The following is a 15,113-nucleotide window of genomic DNA, read 5'->3' on the forward strand; positions in this document are numbered from 1 at the left end:
GGCTTCCTGGATGAAGTCATAAAGAGGAAAAACATTTCCAAAGACTATCCCAGGACACCTGGGTCTGAGGCATAAACAAATCACTTGATTCAGTCAGTGGACACCTGAAGATTATGTGCAGGAGTAATGGTTTAAGTATCCCCCAGGGGACTTGCACACCTAGTGATATATGTAAATATTTCTGTATGTATATATATACACACACACAAACATACACAAGACTGGGAGAAAGCAGAAGAGTTGACAAGGAAAGAACCTCACCAGAAGTAAGGACAGAAATGAACTGCTTTAGTGCCAGCAAACAGTCCAGGATGACTGTGAGTGGCACCTGGTAAGAGGTGCCGACCGGACACCAGCCTGACATCTTGACCCATTCTGCCAGTTCTGTGCATCTCTTGCTGCTCTTCACACTGTTGACAAGAACTTCCCTCCTGAAGGAAAAGCACAGATCTTCCAGCGGCAAGACCCACCCAGCAGCTATGGCATGAGATGGGACATACCAAAACTGACATGGCAGAGGGCTGCAGAGGCCTGCATCAGCAGACTGTCAGGGTGCAGCAAAGGCTGGCTGCTCCCCAAGTGAAGGGTAGCCCTGAGCGGAGTGCAGTAGTACAGCTGGCAGTGCAGGGGCCTCACCAGCCAGGGCTCAGCCCCACAGTGCCCCAGCGAGGGGAGTGGGCAAACCTGGTTCAGCCATGAGTGTGCAGCATCAGGCGAGTTCATGGTGATGAGGCAGATCTGAAGTCAAGCTGGGATGTCAGTCCCCAGGTTGGGACCAGGTCCAGTGAGAGTAACCATGATGAAACACAGCCCACTGATCTCCAGGCAGGTCCACAGTGATGAGGCAGGTCCGAGATTAAACTGGGAAGTCAGTCTGTGAGTTAGGGTCTGGATCAATGTCTGCAGTAACATACAGGCATGGCTGCAGCCGAGTTGAGGATCAGTACCCATACAGCATAGCTCAGGCACGGACTAAAAGCCCAGGGTTGCACTGAACTAAGGCTCCTGTGCCCACAGGTAGGTGCCCCAAGTGACACAGGTCACAGCCATTAAGGCCTATTAGTGTACACAGGGCCATGACAGATTGAGAAAAGCACAGTCCTGGGACATTTAATTGGTTGACAAATATTTTCTTCGCTACCACAGCTGCTTCAGCTACTCTATCATGAGCAGCAATAGGGATTCTCTTGCTTACTCGCAGGTGGAAATCATAAAATTAGAGCGAGGGGACAGCTGCTTCCCCAGCCACGGAATTTGCATTAAACCAATAGGGAGGGGCAGACTTCACTAACTAACCAGTGAGAAAAAAAAGTAGTCACAAACACTATAGACATAATATAAAATGGGGCTGAGGAGATCATGAAAATGTCATCAAGACTATTCTGTTGGCCTGAAGAATCAACTTAAAACTATCTCTCAGAGGTATCTGATTTACCTTTTCTTGATCATGATGAGGACTTCAGAACTTCCCCAGGCAATGTGTCTCAGTGCCTCAATATCTAAGAGCAAAAATACAGTTAGAAAACTACTGCTGATATTTGACCTGAACTTGTTTTGCAGTGGACATAGAAAAAACCCTTTATTTTCTTCTCTTTTTAACTTCTGTATTTGAAGACAGATTATTTCCTCAGCTTCCTCTTCTTCAGATTAAACAATCCCTACTCATTAACCATTTTCTCACAAGTTATATTTTCTAGCTTTCTGATTATTCTTTTATTCTCCTCCAGCTGTTCTCATGTGCAACTTGTGGCCCACATATCATCTCCAGTTCAGAACTGTTGCTTAGTCAGTTGTTCCTCACTTGCATTTATGCAAAAGATTACTTCTACATAAACACAGAAGTTCGTACTCATCTTCACTGTCATTACATGTCATTCTTTGAACCAAATTCTTAAAACAATTTCTTAAGATCATAGTATTATCTTGTAGTATTTTTCCAGGTAGCATCACTAACATTAAATGCTAATTCCATCTTTTAAATCATGAATTAAATATTGTATAGTCCCTGGAGAACATGCTTTAATGCACCCCGTCTGACAGTAAAGCATAATTAACTGTTTCTTCAGAACAGCTTTCCAACCAGTTATACACCCGCCTAATAGAAATTTAATCTTGTCTACATTTCCTTATCACAAATGACTCACATGAAGGAAAGAAGATTAACGTGGATCCAGACATGCCTGAAGGGTTTGTCTGGCCACAAGAGTCATAGACACCTGCGCATGACTTCAGCTGAAGTGTAAGATCTCGTATTTATTGCCTAACATGAGAAGGAAGGATATTGGTGGACCCTGAAATTGTCTGGCCAGCATTCTATTATTCTTGCCTCTTCACCACAGAGTCAAGGAGTCCAACAGTTGCAAGTGATATGCATTGGCTGATTTTGTCCTTTGAATGTCCCATTAATCAGACGGTTGTCTAGGTCAGGAAACACAGCTCCTGTTTTGTATTATGCAAATTTTCATTATTTCCAAAACACTGATGAGGATTTTCTGTGCTATGGAGAAATCCTGCATATAAGGACTTTGTAGTGGAAAAGCAACTATGAAATATTTAGATATGAAAACATTTTGTATATAGAAATAAGCAGGCATCCTGATCTTTGAGAGCGATACATTAGTCCCTGTTTTGATTAGGCAGGGTTACTGTGACTGAAATCATCACACTTCACCTCTGCTTATGACTGAAGACATTCAAAATGGTTTGCCATCCTCTGGTACCAGAAACCATCTCCTGCAAAATGAGATGATGTGCTGGGAAACTGACCATATTGCTGCCTATCCCCTACCTTTCTCCTGTTGAAGCAGGCTACTGATAGAAGGGTTCCAGAAAAGGGTTGGCATAGCAGCGTAGTAGAGGAACAAACTGCCAAGAAATGTTTTGATATACAGTATCCAAGACTAGGTAGTGGTGATGTGTAACTAAAGCTGAAATAGATTAGCTTATCCTTGAGCAGATAGACAGAAGAAGATAAAAGAAGAATGCAATGGATACAACAAATTGCTACATTATCGGTAATGTCACCATCAGCCTAACTGCACACCTAGCTGCTGCATCCGGCATATCTTGCAAAAGGTCACAGTGACATGAAAGACCTTATTCAGCTTCACCTTGAAATCCACCTGTGAGCTGGTGCGCAGGAGACTGGTGAAAGTCATCAGCTTGTGATGCCACAGCAGTAACTGATAGCTGGACAAATGATAGGAAGCTAAAGGATGCTGAAGATCTTGTTTCAAGTATGTATGTTTGAAACTCCTGTACCACATAGATCAAGACTGTTTTGTCCTTTCAGATGTATCTGAGGGAATTGCAGAGGAGGAAAACACATGAAAGGTAACCTGGCCTTCTGGAATGCATTTGATATTTTCTGTCTATTTTTGGAGCTTAGAGAACAGGAAAAATAGGAATATTTACTGACATATTGCCTAGACCAAAGATGGCTTAATTTCTGAGTAGAGCCATCTTCACCAATACAATCTGTGACGTACATCCAGAAATCCAATAATGGTGCTAATATATCTTACAGTGAGACACAGAGAAGTCAGTAATTTTTAAAAATATGTCCTGGAAAGATTTCTTACATAGTCCAAACAAAGGAGGGGCAGTGGCTCAACTCTCTGAGATTGAAACACCCTTCTACTGAGTTGTTGTAAGAGAATCAGCAGCTTTCATTGCTGATGGATCAGAGGATTGGTTGGGAGCTGGTAGATACAGACAACAGTGATTCATCCTGTGTTTACAGCTGTTTCTACCAGGTAGCTGGTAGGAAGTAGGCTGGTGCAATATAGAAATGTAGAAACATCTCAAGTTGGAAGGGACCCATAAAGATCATCAAGTCCAAGTCCCTGCTCCTCACAGGACTACCTAAAACTAAATCATGTGACTAAGAGCATCATCCAGACGTTCCATGAACTCCCACAGGCTTAGTGCCATGATCACTTCCTTGGGGAGCCTGTTCCGGTGACCAACCACCCTCCTTGTGAAGAGCCTTTTCCTAATGTCCGTTCTGAACTTGCCCTGATGCAGCTTCATTCCATTCCCTCGTGTCCTGTCACTGGTCACCAGAGAGAGGAGACCAGCACCTCCCCTCCACTGCCCCCCTTGAGGAAGCTGTAGGCTGTGATGGGGGCACTCCTCAGCCTTCTCCTCCCCAGGCTGAACAAACCAGAGGACCTCAGCTGCTCCTTGTAAGTCTGGCCCTCGAGGCCTTTCCCTATCTTGGTTGCCTTCCTCTGGACACACTCCAATAGTTTGACCTTCTTGCATCGAAGCACCCAAACCACACAGAGTACACACTAGTGCAGTGTAGAGTGGGACAATCACTCCCTCAACCAGCTAGCTGTGCTGTGCTTGTTGCAGCCCAGGGCACACTGTTGACTCACATTCAACATGCCATCAACCCAGATCTCTTTCCGTGGGGCTGCTCTCCAGCCTCTCATCCCCCAATCTGTATGTATAACCAGGACTATCCCGTCCTAGGTGAGGAATCCAGCACTTGCTCATATTAAATTGCCCAGCTCTCTAGCCTATCCACATCTCTCTGTAAGGCCTTTCCACCATCAAGGGAGTCCACAGCTCCTCCTAGTTTAGTGTGACTGGCAAACTTACTTAATAGTTGATTCCTGTGGCAAGGTCACTTATAAAAATACTAAAAAGACCAGCTTTAAAATTGTACTCTAACTGTATTTTTAAATGTGAAGTTTAAAATTCTCCAGTTTTGACTGATCAGGACGCACATAACTTGTGACTGCACATGCACATTTGCACTGAGCAGAAATAGTATTTGTGATGTGAACTGGAGCCACACAAAATTTGTGCTCTTGTATCCTTTTTTTTAGACAGTAGTAGAAATGGTTCACAGCAGCATGTCTTGGGACAGCTGGAAAAAGCAGGAGGTTTGTGACAATATTACTACTATGTAAAATGAAGAAGTAGTAATTTCTAATCCCTGCATTCCATGTGAATTTGTCTCATGGTAAAAAGACACATTTTCACTTTTGTAATAAATTTCAATGTATCTGTGAGTTTAAAAATTTTTAGTAATGGACCGGTAACCTGCAAAATTTGAAAATCTGTAGTTTACTGCTTGAGTTTATACATGGCAAGAAAGTAGGTTGTTGTTATAACTTATTTCAGAAGAAAAACCCTGACTGTAATAAGCTGAAAAATACTCTGGCACTGAGTCAATACATTTCTATTGTTTACCTTCCCACAGGTCAGTAATAAATGGAACAATGTCAGCTAACAAGACCAAGCAGGGTAATAAGATCATAATATGCCTCCTGCCTGAAGTAGTAAGTGCTGTGGAAACTATTTTGCACCTTCCTGGAAAAGAATAATAATTTTTTTCTAGATTTTGATTTTATATTCCATTCATAAGACTGATTTCAAAGGAAAAATTGCTATGAAATAGCAGCGCTTTGAAATTAGCACTAAATAAGAGTTTGGGGGAAAGGCTGTCTTTGAATTCTCATAAAGGGTAAAATTTTAACAAGGTAAAATGTTAAGTTGCAAATTTAGGAAGGGGGATTATTTCCTGGAAAGCAGAAACTCTACTTAAGTAATCAAATAAACAACCATACTTAATGCAATACTACAGCTAAGAGGACAAACATAGCCCTTGCATGTACAGCAAGAAAATCAGGTAGGTACACAAAAAGGGTACTTTCACCTTAAATGTTTCAGCATAAAATCTGCAGAATAACATGCACACACATTTTTTTGTTTTTAAAAAGCTGGTAAAAAATAAACAGAAAGAAAAGATTGAAAAAAGAAGAATGACTTCAGACCTGGAAAAAACACCTTACAGTGAAGTACTGTTTGTAGCAGGAAGTAATAGCTTTTATTTAATTAACAGCCCAGTTCCCAGTGGGGGAACATTTTTTCCACAAAAGAACTTTGACCTTTCAGCCCACAACCTCAAAGAGACCACAGAATACCTTCAACAGCTGAGCCTGGGAACAAAAATTCACAACTGCTGTACGCACTAGAAATCACAGACTCAATGAAATACTGGCTTTACAGCACATTATAATCTTCTACTGCAGCTGACCTCCAACTCATTTATCAGTGTTCCATAGCTGATAAGTTGCTCTCTTATTTTAGCTCAGAGGAATTCTTAACATTTCTATCTGCCCCTTTGGTCATGGGGCAGGTGATCATGCAGGGTAATCACTTTTTTCTCCCAAATTGTCTGAATAGCACATTAGGTTAAAATTAAGAGTTTCTCCCAATCTGTACTTAGCTTGAAGTTTGCTCATTCTGTTCAGACCAACAGAAGGATCTACATACTTGAAATTAATATTAATTGAAATTACATCAATTGCCTAGTATTAATCTCCTACTATTAATTCTACCTTCAAACCTTGTCTCATTTACATCCTACAGCATGCCAGTACTTTACAGCAGGCTTCCAATGTATTAGTTTATCTAGGAGCTTAAGTAATGAACTAATGATAGGCAAATATGCAACCATGTGACAATATAAATTTGATAATGGCAAGCTGCTCAATCTAGTAGGCAAAGATATTAAAAAAGGCAATGGTGAAATGCAAAAAGCTATCCAAATTCAGAAAAGAAAGTTAGGTTCACTATTTTAGTAGTGATGACAGATGACTGCTGGTAAAACATGCCTGAAGTAAGGAGGCCTCCATAGACTTCTCCATGAAGCTTTTAAATCAAAATAGTTGGTAGCTCGAAAAAGAAACTGTAGGCACAGTGAAGAAATTATCATTTGGGATCCTTCAATCTAATTACTCAGAAGTTCAGACAAGAATATAATGGTGCTTTTGGACCTTAAAATAAGAGAATCTCTAAACAAAGCTCTGTTTGTGATCAGACCAAATAACTGTACTGGGGAAAAAAAAAAGCAAACCAACCAGAAAATGAACCTTAATGCAGAAATTTTTAAGGAAGCAATTCAAAATGGCAGATTCACCAAGGTCTTGTAAAGCTCATTGAAGGTAAGCAGGTAGCAAGCTTAAAAGAAAAGAACTTTTTCACATGCTACTTAAATATGAAAGTCCTTGCTATAGGATCTTGTGGGACTAAAGGCATAACTGGAGTTACAAAGAGATGACACAGACATGGGTAACAGTTCTAGCACTGGATGTATTCAAAATGATAGTTCAGATGTAACTTGGATTTTGGAAGCCTCTGTTCTTGCTGTGTTTCATATATCCTTTCCCCAATGAAATTCCAGTTTGCTGCTGAAGACACAATACAAGCCTAGACAGACCTTTCATCCTATTTAGTATGGTAGTAATGGTCTTGCAGGTGGAGACAATACATGGAAATTGGGAATGATAGAAACACTTATCTTCAAGTCCCATTGCTGTCCTGAGTTCCTTCCTCTCTCTTTCTTGGATAGAACTATTCTTAAACCATTTGGGGATACATGCCATATATAGTTATACCAGCTTATAAATTACGCATAAACACACAGTTGCCAGAAAAGGTAAGTACTTTTATACATCCAGTTCCACAGATGAAGGCATATTCGTAAAAAATACAAAAGACTAAGAAATAAGATACAGACCCTTTTTACCTACCTCTGTTTCTTTTTTTGGGGGTGGAGGCAGACGGCTACAAAATAGTGTATTTTTATTCCCTTTAGTTCAATTTCCATTCAGAAGTCTGCATTTTCAGTTAGATTATTTCTAAAGGTATTTTCTTTTCATGTGTACTCCATATAATCAGAAACACATAAACTGATAATGCAACTCTTCAAACTGAATTCTTAACATATTATGAGCTTATTCATCACATCTTGCAGTGCTTGCTTTCTTAGCATTGCATTTGGGGAACCTCAGGTACCACTGGTTAAACAAGACATTTTATGACAACTTAAGTTATGCTTGAAGCAACAGTGCCATAGGGCTGAAGAATCATCAGCAAACAAGGTTAAATCAACAATGCAGCAAGTTTCAGTGAAGAGGTCCACAGAAGGCTACAAGGATCGCTGTTAGAAGTGAAATCATTTCACAGTATGCACAGCAATGAAATCCATATATACTAACACTTCATCAACATGTTAGAAAATAATACAAGAGACTTTTGAGAAATTAGGCATCTAAGTAGGAACTTTCTATAGGGTTCTAGAAAAGATCATGAATGTCTGATTTTAATCTTTTCTGCTGGGTTGATCCATATATTACGGCATTCCTGAAAGACAGCTATCATCTCAAAAATGTGTTGCTTGGTTTTGTTCCGTTTTGGTTTTTTCACACTGAATTTGGTCAGTGTCAGCTGCTGCTGAGAGCAACTTGGTTAGTAGGTTAAGAACCTACATATACAGACTCCAGCTACTTAAAGTCTGTAAAACTAGTTCAGTATCTCCAAGAGTTAACAGAGTGGGGGACGTAATGGAGGGCATGCCGATATGCTCTCACTGACATTTTGCTCTTAGACAGCATTGTGCTGAGTGCTGTACATGAAGGTTTTCTGCTTGCAGCCATCTTTATAACATGCTTCTGTTGTACATAAAAAGTAGAGCAAATTACCATGATAATCTAAAGGTAATGCAGGAATGGATTACTGTCTGCATTCTCTTACTTGAAGGAAAACATATAATTTTCTGATTATCTGGAATTGGAAGAGGATTTTCTGGACGCAGGTCAAATCAACAGAATTATGAATGTGTATGATGTTCAAGCAGGTAGACAGTGGGTGAGCAAAGCCCATGTGAAAAATGGGATAGGAAGGCTGTGAAGTTTTCTTCATATTTTCCTTCCTCCAGAACAACAACAAAAAAGAAAATAATGATGAACAATAGAACAGGTTACCTACGAAAAAAGTGATTGACTTTGGGGAAGAAAAAAAATAGCGTCTTTTTCTGTGGGGGAAAAAAAAAAGATGGCAACTCTCAGAAGAGTATAAAATCTCATTAGGACAAAAAGCAGAACAAAAGTGACTAAAGATGGCAGTTAAGTAGAGGCACTGAAGATACAGAATGCTTCCAGACACATAAAATCAACCTTTGAAAAGACGAAAAAGGCCAGGCTGCACATGTGACAGAAATACAGTAAGATGTAGAGATGAGTGGGGGACGTGACTATTGCAGAAGTGTCTAGTAGATCTTGTATAGCTTTACTGTCATATAAATAGTCTCTTATGTACATAATGTTCTAAAGAAATGTCATTATTTTTTCTGCAAATTTATGGGCATTACTCCAGAAAAGAATGCATGTAGGGAGAGAAAGCACAACATTAGCCAAGGCAGTGAATACTGAAGAAGGAAAAAAAAAACCAATAGCAAGTATAGAACCAACAGAATTCTGAGAAACAAACTTTCAGTTGTGAAGGAGAGGATAATATGTATTTTAAAGCTAGAGAATAAAACTTTGCATTTCACAGCTGCCACCTGTATGGTTTATTAAATACTGAAATGCTGACATATTTAGGAGAATGCTAGAGAAATAGCTCTCAGAACTGTTGTTAGAACCTATGGCATGCAGAGAAAATGGTTCTGTAAAGTAAGAGAAGAAATGAGAGGCGTAAGAAAAGAAAGTTAGATTGCATTAAGTTCCTGGAACATCTTCCCATATGACAAGTGGGGCAAGAAAATGGTGGACAGTGGATAAATTGATTTAGGTGAGACATATAAAGGAAGTTTGGAGATTTTATAGCACAAATCCTGCCACAAGGGAGTGAGGAGTGCTGCATGGTAGATATCTTCCTCCGAGTGAAACCTCTTTTTGATATGACCTGATGAGTCGTTTTGGGAGAGCACCAGAATAGTGATGGAGTACTCAAACTAACACAGTGATGTGCAGAGGGAATACAAGACATTCACTTTTTTTTTCCTTGATTGCTATTTGTTACTTTCTACACTTCAAAAATACCAAAACCCCTGGCTGCCAACAAGATGTACTTAATATGAACAACAGGAATAGTCCTTTATAAAGAACATAAGCATCAATCCATATTACAGAAAGATGGAATATCAGAAATTCACTGGCTCTATAATTGTATCGTACTAACCGTGTAACTACTTTGTTTTAATTAGAACTTCTTATTAACCTAACAAACTATTAATTTTGTTCACGTTATATGTTATGTGGAAATAGTGATATAGTGATACTTATAACAATATATGGATCTAATTTTGACATCAAATACATTATACAACTGTAATAGGTACTTAATTGCAAAATGATAGAAACTCTAAGTTTATGATTTTGTCTAACTTGTCTCATTTGCAAGGAGAAAGTCTAAGCGCTATAAGAGCTTTTTTGAAACGTTACAGGCCATGTTACATATGGAGTGATACACGGAACAATTCCTGTCAGTAGAAACTTTGGACTATGCAACCAGCTCCAAACCTCTTGGGACTAAGTATACACATATACAAGTGTAAGAGGTAAAAGGCAGTGATAACTCACAACTCTGGTACAACTAGATCTACTGAAGTTTCTAGATGTTTTAAAGTTTACTTTAAATGCTACAAATGCTTTGAAATATTGTTACAGTATTAATACTAAACAGGGTTATATTATTTATTCTTTCACCATTACGTAAATTTTCATAGCCATCTTGCTTTTAAAAAGTGCCTCTAGTTTTCTGGACAGTTATTAATTATCTCCCTGTTTTGGAAATTTATTCTTCTTTACAAACATTAATACTAATTTTTACCCAAATGAGCATTTCCGCTTTAAACTAATTGAAAACTAAGCAGCTACTTAACTGTGAAATCAGCTACTAAGAAATGTTATGTTCACTATTTACATCATTAAAGGAGAGATTCTGAAATTATTTTTTGCATAGAAATGAATAGTTACAAACTATTAGAGAGTCTTGAGCTATATCAGGACTCATTCTTCAAGTACCTTTACTAATGATTCATGCCTTGGAAATCTTCAGTCTTGCCTGTGGGACGTTTTTCACAGAAGAAGAATTTAAAATTGTGGATTAGTTTCTTCAGGTAACAGTTTGGGTCTGTATGCTAACTCTCCCCTCTCTCTGAATACTTCTATTTTTCATGGTTTGGGTCGTTATACATTTTTCCCAGGCTTATATTATTTTTATAAACAAAAGCATATTGTAGAGAAGTACAGAAGAGATATTCTTCCTTCTAAAGAGCCATTATCCTTAACAGCCTCTTTTTAATTAGCTTTTATAATTTTCTGCTTTCTTTAAGGTTTCTCAGAAAAACACATTGTTATAGAACAGCATGTTCATGAATATACTCAGTAATCTTTTTTCCCCAGTAACTCATGCAAATGATTTAGTTATTCACTAAGATTATAGGCTAGCCAAGGTTCCAGGCATTATTACTTAATGAAGAGCACTTTAAGATCAAAATCTCAGTATCTTTTGTCCATGTGTTTCAAAACTGTTTATGATACTAATGCTTTTGAACTTTACAGAAACTTAATGGAACATGTAGTCCAAACCCATGCTAGTACTTTCGAAAACACCTTCCATGATCATTAAGTTAATGGGTCTTAGCCTGGCATATTAATTTTTCAATATAATTACAAATTTTTTTTTTTTTTTAATAAGTATTCCAAGCAGGCAGGATCACAGACTGATAGAATGGTTTGAGGTGGAAGGGACCTTAAAGATCATCTAGTTCCAACCCCCTGCCACAGGCAGCAACACCTTCCACTGGACCAGGTTGCTCCAAGCCCCATCCAGCCTGGCCTTAAACACTGTCAGGGAGGGGACAGCCACAGCTGCTCTGGGCAACCTGTGCCAGTGTCTCACTGCCCTCACAGGGAAGAGCGTCCTCCTAATATCTAATCTAAATCTACCCCCTTTCAGTTTGAAACCATTACCCCTCGTCCTATCACCACATTCCCTCCCCACCTTTCCTGTAGGCGCCCTTTAAGTACTAGAAGGCTGCTATAAGGTCTCCCCGGAGCCTTCTCTTCTCCAGGCTGAACAACCCCAACTCCCTCAGCGTGTCCTCACAGGGGAGGTGCTCCAGCCCCCGGATCACCTTTGTGACCTCCTCTGGACCCCCTCGAGCAGGTCCATGTCTGTCTTACACTGGGGCCCCGGAGCTGGACACAGCACTGCAGGTGGGATCTGACCAGAGCAGAGGGGCAGAATCCCCTCCCTCGCCCTGCTGGCCACGCTGCTCTTGATGCAGCCCAGGATGCGATTGGCTTTCCGGGCTGCGAGCGCACGTTGCTGGCTCATATTCAGTTTTTCATCCACCAGCGCCCCCAAGACCTTCTCTTCAGGGCTGCTCTCGATCCACTCGTCACCCAGCCTGTATCTGTGCTGGGGATTGCCCTGACCCAAGTGCAGGACCTTGCACTTGGCCTTGCTGAACTTCCTGAGGTTGCATGGGCCCACCCAGCTTGCTTTGAACGGTTACTAGAGCCAGCAGTTTTAAAAACGAGCAGCTAAACAAAGGCACCAAAAAACACTTCAAGGAATGAGTTACGTTGACTGTAGGAGGCTCTGAATCAGTCTGCAAATGGCTGATTAGTAAAATGTGCTGAATACTTGCACTAATTGCTTAAGTCAACAACAGATGGAGGAGTTAGCATCTGTGGCCATAAGGCCACTCCTTCATATATCCAACTTTAAACATGTACGTATGAACATTTGAGCTCAAGCTTTGCATCCCAGCTTTTCAATCAATAAAATAAGTCTTATGGAAACCCTGTTCTCACATGTCATAGTGAAAACACAATTTAATTGTTCATACATCAGCTGTGTCACAGACAACCACACATACAACCAACCACTGAACATACCCTTTCAGTAAGGGTGCCCCCTGGCAGCCCCAGCCCTCCCTTCCTGCTCTGCTTCAGCATCTCCATACCCAGCTTCCAGCACTGGGCTCCCTTCCTGACCAGCAACCCCCAAACTAGCCCCTTCACGCCTACCCAAGACCCCAGCCTCCTTACCCAGCAATCTTAAACTATATTGCTTCAGTCTTCTCCCCAAGTATCTCCTAGCCTCCCAACAGCCAAATTTTGTCCTGTTCCATATCTGGGAACAGGAGGGCAGTGCCAATGAGAAAAAGATCACTGGAATTTTCAATACAAGAAAACAATTTACTTCGTTTTTAGAAAGAACAGAACTACTTGGGGTGAAACTTTCCTTCTCTCACACACATGTGGACAAACGTAAATACATAAAAGCCCTGCGAAAGAAAATGTTTTGCCCCAGTGAATTCAAATGATACTGGAAAGATTATGCCTGGCAAAGATATTAATAACTGAAACCATTCATGAAGAAAATTTGGGATTGGAAGAAGGGGAAGGGGACCTGGGCCTAGAAATTTAGAAAGTGTTTGGACTATCTGGGAAAGAGAAATGTTGGGTAAGACAAATAGGTGCACTGCCAGTTCTGCCTGTGAGGAAGAGAAACACACGCAAAATCATCATAGAAAAACAGGTAGCTCCAGTGTTCGAGTATTAGAAAGTGACAAATGAACTAGTATTTCCCAAGAACATGATTAATGCTTTAGCGATAATTTGGAAACAAACACCCAGCAGGAGTATTCAGAAGTGCAAACTGAGGACATACATATCACTAAAATATTCTGAGTACAACACCATTTTTTTTCATTTAAGTTCTAGTTGCATCAAAACTTGTTTAATATTAATGAAATATTTAAAGAAAAGTTTTTCTCTTTTTTCTTGTGTGCTATAGTACAACAAAAGAAATGAGTTTGCTAGTGCTACATTTGAGTGTTTTGAAGAAACTAACATTATTTAATGCCAGCTAATAAATGAGTAACTGTATGTACAGTACAAATAGATAAGGATTATGTTGCCTTAATGCACAAGTAAAGAATCCATTTCTGACCATTTTCCACATGGACCATTTGCCTAATGAAATCAGCCTTCCTTCCTCTTCCAAGTACTGCTTTGTTAGATGGTTGGATGAAAACAGCCACTCTCATTACCACAATGTTCAAGCACAGCACAAAGCAAAGCCAGCCTGATGTTGAAATAATAATAAAAAAAATAATCCCATTTGATGATCTGAGCTGATCTGAACTTTGTTGCGTAGGCAAAATTGTATTAAACTCCTCATATGCTGAATTCAACAGGGATACATGTGCAGTTCGCTTGCATGCGCGCATCGAAGGCAGAAAAAGCAATGCTCCAAGACAAACAAGCTCAGAGGAAGCATTCCAGCATAAATTGTGCCCACAATCACACTGATGTATATACATAACTACTGGGAAATCCCTACGCTAGGATGGAGGGGCTACATTCTGACCTTTTGGGGCATCTGCAATATGACAGCAATGGCATTACAGAAATTCAATAGAGATGAATAAATTTCTTTGATTTCAGTCTTAGTATCTGACAGTCCATGTACGAAATTACATAGCTTTTCTCAAGTGTTTTCAGTGGACGTATTTACTTTCTTAAATTTAAAAATGAACCAACCTTCCCAGTCAGCTTCGAAAGATCATCTCCTCCCATTATCTGCATATCTTGCATAGACTGATCATTCTGAAAGAAGAAAGACCAAACTTTGAAATTGGATATAATCATATAAAAGTGTAAACATGTTAACTTTTTTTGGATCTTTCACAGTCTTGGTTACCAATATTTTCCAGTGCTCATCAGTATTAGTTTATGACAAAACCACACTTTCACTCATCCCTGTGGCTTCTATCATCCCTGGTAATATTTAAACTAACATCAAGCTCCAGGCTTTACTGAACTAGAAAAGTATGCATATTTCTTTTTAAAATAACGTTCCCTTGCTTGCTATTTCTTAATATGATAAATGTTGAGTAATGTATTTGTCCCTTTCACAACAGGAGGACAGGAGCATCTCAACACTTGACCGAACACCTATAAGCACATACTGGTTTTGGAACTATCTTTACAGACACAGACAAAATGGGCTTACACGTGTCACACACAGAGAACTCTGCTATTTTTGATGAAATTCACTCAGTACTCTTTTCAGGGGAAAAAAGTTTTGCAAAAACTATCGCTCATTATCAAGAACAGTTTCAGTGTGCCAGACAGTTTCAAGAGCTTTGGTTTTGCTTTTTCAACTAACTCAAAGATAAAACCCTTGGGGTCAATTCCATGAAATAAAATAGTGCCAAGCAGGTTGAACTAAATGTGACAGAATAGTACGCATTGATTTTTGTATTAGAAAAGGTTTTTTGGTGGGTTTTT

The 15,113-nt window shown here is 39.7% G+C and overlaps 1 protein-coding gene across 1 annotated transcript in view; it reads right to left on the reverse strand.

Annotated features, from left to right (window-relative positions):
* Nucleotides 1–15,113, reverse strand: part of PRTFDC1 (phosphoribosyl transferase domain containing 1) — a 48,802-nt gene that overhangs the window by 6,465 nt on the left and 27,224 nt on the right. The window contains exon 4 of the mRNA XM_086466852.1: nucleotides 14,364–14,429. Coding sequence (XP_086322978.1) covers nucleotides 14,364–14,429 — 66 coding nt within the window. The remainder of the gene's footprint in view (nucleotides 1–14,363; nucleotides 14,430–15,113) is intronic.

This window comes from Leptosomus discolor, chromosome 6 (assembly GCF_034619465.1).
Source record: "Leptosomus discolor isolate bLepDis1 chromosome 6, bLepDis1.hap2, whole genome shotgun sequence".
In the NCBI taxonomy this organism is placed as follows: Eukaryota; Metazoa; Chordata; class Aves; order Leptosomiformes; family Leptosomidae; genus Leptosomus; species Leptosomus discolor.